Here is a 6,563-nt window from a genome sequence, read left to right on the forward strand (position 1 = left end):
CCTTCACGCTGAAATACTCTGCAGATCAAACACAAGCATATCAGTAAGTACACAGAGCTCTTATAATTGGGGATGAGCTCGGGCGTGTTCGGATCCTCATCCAAACCCAGTTGAGTGAGCCCCCCAGGAAGCCGTCACCAGTACTGGGCCAATCATCTGTTGCCAAGCCTTCCCTGCCCCAAAGCTGGGTGTATACATGCTCCTTGTAAATATGCAACTGCGGGGAATGCCTTGGCCCAGTACAAGTGACAGATTCCTGGCAGGCTCACTTACCTGGGTCCAGATTAGGATCTGAACATGTCCGGACACATCTCTACATATAATTGGTGTAGGGGAACTCACAGCTGAACCTTCAAGTATTGATGCTCGGAGGGGTTCTTCAGCACAGTCCTTTCATAAGAAATTGGTTCCGATGGAACAGGTCGGCCTTTCATGTTTCCACAATCCTCTTACTTCTAGGAATATATAAGGCTTTCATCTAACAGAAGGTAAAGTGGTTCTGGAGGCAAAATGTTTTTTCACTTTAAAGTGATTGTAAACCCATTTAAACAAATACATTTTTAAATAAAAAACATGTTATACTTGCCTGCTCTGCGCAAAGGTTTTGTACAGAGTAGCCCCTTCTAGGGTTCCCCACTGATGCCCCTGGCTCCTCCCCCCTGCCATGTGCTCACCATGGCAAGCTGCTTGCTATGGGGGCACTAGTGCAGGATCGCTTCCGAGCCCCACTCTGTGTGTCCATTGACACACAAAGCGTGGCTCAGCCTAGTCCCCATGAGCTGTGATTGACGGCAGTGGGAGCTGTTGTCTCTGAGCCTATGAGAAGGGAGAGAACCAAGAGAGCTGCTGCTCCTGTGAACATCGCTGTATCTAGATCAGGCTCAGGTAAGTATAAGGGGGGCTGGGGGGGACTGCACACAGAAGGTCCCTATCGGCAAAGCCAATCTGCTCTCTTCCTGCATTTTCAGACAGAGCGAGCCAATGATCAGTCAAAGCCTGTAAGGAAGGGAGGAGGGGGTGGGGCCGAGCCGTGTTGTGTGTGTCTATGGAAACACACATCTGACTCAAGATTAAACCCGCAGGAGTGCCCACCCAGCAAAGCAGCTTGCTATGGGGGCACTCAGAGAAAAGGAGCCAAGATCACTGTTAGGGGACCCAGAAGAGGAGGTTCGGGCAGCTCTGTGCAATACTATTGCACGGAGAAGGTTAAGTATAACATGTTTATTTTAATTTTAAAAAATACAAAGCTTTACACACCATTTCATATTCCTGATATGTGCCTGCTGTACCATGTACTTGTACGAGAAAGTATCCCGTTCCTTTTGCATTGCTTCCCTTGTGTGAAATACCTGGTGTTCCTGCTAGTCCCTCTGCTTTCCTATTAAAAAATGGCTATTCCTATTAAAAACTGACCACACACAATATAGAGATATTGCTCTGCAGCACATTCTTAACTGGAGATTTCACACCTCCTCCAAATTATGGGTACCCCTTGAGAAGACTATGGCAGGCTGCAATCTATCCTATGCACCGTTGGTCGTTTTGTGCGATAGGCGTTTATCAGATTGGGTATCCCCACTAACAATACGTGTCCTCAAAGTTTGGGACAGGCTTTCCCTTTTGACTTTTGGAGTGATCGTCAACTCACTTATTTTGTCTCCTCACAGTGCCACTTATCCCCGATTAGGCCTACTCCTACAGAGTTTAAACGCATATGGGCAGCCAAAGAACCTCTGCCACATATGATCTCAGCTCTTTATAAATTACTTGACTCGGCTCCCCCTACCCCTAAACCATTCTTCATTAGGGAATGGGAGCGGGATCTCAGGTGTGAGTTCATTGAGGAGCAAATGCACCACTTGTACCGTCTCACACACACTGTAGCTCAGTAGACTCTAAAACACAAGAAAATAACTATAAGTTGTCCTGGTGGTACTGAGTGCCCACCTCCCTTGCTAGAATTTACCCATCAGTCTCTGAGTTGTGTTGGAGGGGATGCGGGCAGAGGGGAACACTCCTCCATATTTGGTGGGACTGTCCGTTGGTTTCACCCTTTTGGTCTGCTGTCCGCAGACACATATCAGATAGTATAGGTATAGATGTGCCTTTTTCCCCTAAGCACTTTCTGCTTCACACCCCCCCCCCACTCACTATAAACGCAGTGCTCTCCCTCACCTCCTCAATGCCGCGAAGCGCCTTATACCAATTCACTGGAAGAGCCCACGAGTTCCGAGTGAGTTGGACTGGCTTGGGAAGGTGATGGAGATCAGAGATGGAAGCAGAGGAATCGGTGGCCACATGCAAGGGAACTCGGGAGTGCTTCGACTCAATCTGGGCCTCGTGGCGGAGCCATACCTCTAGACAGGTCCCAGTCTCCTCTAGTCTAGATGTTGCTTTGGTAACTTTGGCAGATCCTGCCTTTGGACAACTAGTCCAGGCGAACCGGACCCTGAATCAGGTTTAGAACCAGATACAGAATTAGCATTGATGTTCCTAGTGTAGATATATCCCATCAGCCAATCAACCAGGTGTCTTTGCCGATTTACAAAGGCCTTGGCGGTATATAAAATGTCTTCTATGTTCCTATTTTACTTTATGTGAGCCTAAGATGCTGTAAGGTATCTGCTTTGTCTTATTGAGCGAGCCCTCCCTCTTTCCCCCAAAGTGTGAGGGGAATGTCCACTTAGATCGAAAATTTAGGACAGGGATGGGCTTGTACTAGTAATAGCTATATTCATTGTGTAATGTATTATGGCGCTACCGATATCAGTATTTGTCCTTGAGGTGCACACGGAGGAGGGGGGAGGAGGGACCGGAGCACACGGAGGAGGGGGGAGGAGGGACCGGAGCACACGGAGGAGGGGGGAGGGGGGACCGGAGCACACGGAGGAGGGGGGAGGGGGGACCGGAGCACACGGAGGAGGGGGGAGGGGGGACCGGAGCACACGGAGGAGGGGGGAGGGGGGACCGGAGCACACGGAGGAGGGGGGAGGGGGGACCGGAGCACACGGAGGAGGGGGGAGGGGGGACCGGAGCACACGGAGGAGGGGGGAGGGGGGACCGGAGCACACGGAGGAGGGGGGGGGGGGACCGGAGCACACGGAGGAGGGGGGGGGGGACCGGAGCACACGGAGGAGGAGGAGGAGGGGGGGGGGGGGGACACCGGAGCACACGGAGGAGGAGGAGGGGGGGGGGGACACCGGAGCACACGGAGGAGGAGGAGGGGGGGGGGACCGGAGCACACGGAGGAGGAGGAGGGGGGGGGACCGGAGCACACGGAGGAGGAGGAGGGGGGGGGGACCGGAGCACACGGAGGAGGAGGAGGGGGGGGGGGGACCGGAGCACACGGAGGAGGAGGAGGGGGGGGGACCGGAGCACACGGAGGAGGAGGAGGGGGGGGGGACCGGAGCACACGGAGGAGGAGGAGGGGGGGGGACCGGAGCACACGGAGGAGGAGGAGGGGGGGGGACCGGAGCACACGGAGGAGGAGGGGGGGGGGACCGGAGCACACGGAGGAGGAGGGGGGGGGGACCGGAGCACATGGAGGAGGAGGGGGGGGGGGACCGGAGCACACGGAGGAGGAGGAGGAGGGGGGGGGGACCGGAGCACACGGAGGAGGAGGAGGAGGGGGGGGGACCGGAGCACACGGAGGAGGAGGAGGAGGGGGGGGGACCGGAGCACACGGAGGAGGAGGAGGAGGGGGGGGGACCGGAGCACACGGAGGAGGAGGAGGAGGGGGGGGGACCGGAGCACACGGAGGAGGAGGAGGAGGGGGGGGGACCGGAGCACACGGAGGAGGAGGAGGAGGGGGGGGGACCGGAGCACACGGAGGAGAAGGAGGGGGGGGGGACCGGAGCACACGGAGGAGGAGGGGGGGGGGGGGACCGGAGCACACGGAGGAGGAGGGGGGGGGGACCGGAGCACACGGAGGAGGAGGGGGGGGGACCGGAGCACACGGAGGAGGAGGAGGGGGGACCGGAGCACACGGAGGAGGAGGAGGGGGGACCGGAGCACACGGAGGAGGGGGGACCGGAGCACACGGAGGAGGAGGAGGGGGGACCGGAGCACACGGAGGAGGAGGAGGAGGAGGGGGGGGGACCGGAGCACACGGAGGAGGAGGGGGGGGGACCGGAGCACACGGAGGAGGAGGGGGGGGAACGGAGCACACGGAGGAGGAGGAGAGGGGGGGCCGGAGCACACGGAGGAGGAGGAGGGGGGGGGACCGGAGCACACGGAGGAGGAGGAGGGGGGGGGACCGGAGCACACGGAGGAGGAGGAGGGGGGGGGCCCGGAGCACACGGAGGAGGAGGAGGGGGGGGACCGGAGCACACGGAGGAGGGGGAGGGGGGGGGCCCGGAGCACACGGAGGAGGGGGGGGCCGGAGCACACGGAGGAGGAGGAGGAGGAGGAGGAGGAGGAGGAGGAGGAGGAGGGGGGGGGGGGGCCGGAGCACACGGAGGAGGAGGAGGAGGGGGGGGGGGCCGGAGCACACGGAGGAGGAGGGGGGGCCGGAGCACACGGAGGAGGAGCAGGGGGGGGGGAGACCGGAGCACACGGAGGAGGAGGAGGAGGGGGGGGACCGGAGCACACGGAGGAGGGGGGACCGGAGCACACGGAGGAGGGGGGACCGGAGCACACGGAGGGGGGGGGGGGACCGGAGCACACGGAGGAGGAGGGGGGGGGGGGGACCGGAGCACACGGAGGAGGAGGGGGGGGGACCGGAGCACACGGAGGAGGAGGGGGGGGACCGGAGCACACGGAGGAGGAGGGGGGGGGGGGGACCGGAGCACACGGAGGAGGAGGGGGGGGGACCGGAGCACACGGAGGAGGAGGGGGGGGGGGACCGGAGCACACGGAGGAGGAGGGGGGGGGGACCGGAGCACACGGAGGAAGGGGGGGGGGACCGGAGCGGAGCACACGGAGGAAGGGGGGGGGACCGGAGCGGAGCACACGGAGGAGGGGGGGGGGACCGGAGCGGAGCACACGGAGGAGGGGGGGGGGGACCGGAGCGGAGCACACGGAGGAGGGGGGGGGAACCGGAGAGGAGCACACGGAGGAGGGGGGAGGGACCGGAGCACACGGAGGAGGGGGGGGGGACCGGAGCACACGGAGGAGGGGGGGGGACCGGAGCACACGGAGGAGGGGGGGGGACCGGAGCACACGGAGGAGGGGGGGGGGACCGGAGCACACGGAGGAGGCGGGGGGACCGGAGCGGAGCACACGGAGGAGGGGGGGGGACCGGAGCGGAGCACACGGAGGAGGGGGGGGGGGAGCGGAGCACACGGAGGGGGACTGGAGGAGTATACAGGGACAGTCAGGGGATGATCGGTGCAATGGTGGGGGCAGTTACAAGCACCGATCCCCCTGTATAGATTTTAATGAAGCAGCTGGAAGCCGCAGAGGGGAGAGGAGGAGAAGCGGCTGTCAGCTACTTTATTGAAATCTATACAGGGGGATCGGTGCTTGTAACTCCCTCCACCGCCGCACCAATCACCCCCTGACTGCCCAGGTATCGGGGGAAGCATCAGAGCATTTGCCCGAGTACAAGTACTACTACAAATACTCTGTATAGGCAGCGATACTAGTATCGGTGCAACCCTACTTTATATTGGCTTTTAAAATGTACAAATGCAGCAATTTAGAAATTAGATGAAAGGTTTAGCACTGGGGAAACACTTTATGAAAGATAAAAAGTGCATTCTATATACAACTATATAGATCAGACCAAAATGAGGGACAAATGAGGGGGACAGAGGGACATTGCTCCAAATCAGGGACAGTTGGGATCTATGCACTCTGACATCCTCAGGTCAGTAATGTGGAAAGCACTGAAGACAGACAGAGCCGGGGGGGGTTGTATGAGGGGGTCAGCAATGGCAGCCCCTGGTTTTCCTCTATTATATGTTGTCTTTGTGGCTCCATAATACAGACAACCTGCTCTGCTATGAGACTCACCTCTCTTCACCATAACCCTCTGTACCCTGTATGTCCTACACCCCGGACCCAGAACACTCACCATCCCTCCACCTGGACTCTACAAGAAAAACAAATCTTCACATGTCTTCTGAAACATGTCTGAACTGCCGGAGCGGATATTCCTACAGGATCCAAGGCGACCGCCATGTTTAAGAAGATCAAAGAACCTCTCACATTGGCTGCAATGTCCTCCGCAAAATGGCTCCGCAATGGGGACAAAATAAAACACGCTACCTCTATGGACTATATCCTGGAGGCGCAATTTTGTAAACCACCCCCTAGAAACTTGACTTGATCAGCCTAGTTCCTACAGCGAGAATATATTCCTCTGCAGTTCAATAATTGGTGTGTTACTGCCATCTAATGGAGAAATAAAAATTACACGAAGAACATAATACATAAATTGGTTCAATAATGGTATACTACTGCCACCCGGTGGAGAAACAGGAATTTACACTAAGGACATAATACATAAATTAGTTCAATAATGGTGTGTTACTGCCACCTAGTGGACAAAAAGGAATTTACACTAAGAGTATAATACATACATTTTTAGAATAATGGTGTGCTACTGCCACCTAGTGAAG

At 58.1% G+C, this 6,563-nt stretch overlaps 1 protein-coding gene across 4 annotated transcripts in view; it reads right to left on the reverse strand.

Moving 5' to 3' along the window:
• The window catches only part of RPP14 (ribonuclease P/MRP subunit p14), a 15,048-nt gene extending 8,849 nt beyond the window's left edge, over positions 1 to 6,199 (reverse strand). Inside the window, exons 1-3 of one of the 4 annotated variants that reach the window (XM_073592222.1) lie at positions 6,017 to 6,199; positions 343 to 455; positions 1 to 18 (exon numbers count right to left, since the gene is read on the reverse strand). The exon at positions 1 to 18 is cut by the window's left edge and continues 67 nt beyond it. In XM_073592222.1, coding sequence (XP_073448323.1) covers positions 1 to 18; positions 343 to 434 — 110 coding nt within the window. In that variant the 5' untranslated portion in view covers positions 435 to 455; positions 6,017 to 6,199. Of the gene's footprint in view, positions 19 to 342; positions 500 to 5,955 lie in introns of all 4 variants that reach the window. The other 3 variants (XM_073592223.1, XM_073592219.1, XM_073592220.1) reach the window with 3 other exon arrangements.
• Positions 6,200 to 6,563: the final 364 nt, after the last annotated feature.

Source organism: Aquarana catesbeiana, linkage group LG07 (genome assembly GCF_042186555.1).
Source record: "Aquarana catesbeiana isolate 2022-GZ linkage group LG07, ASM4218655v1, whole genome shotgun sequence".
Taxonomy (NCBI): domain Eukaryota; kingdom Metazoa; phylum Chordata; class Amphibia; order Anura; family Ranidae; genus Aquarana; species Aquarana catesbeiana.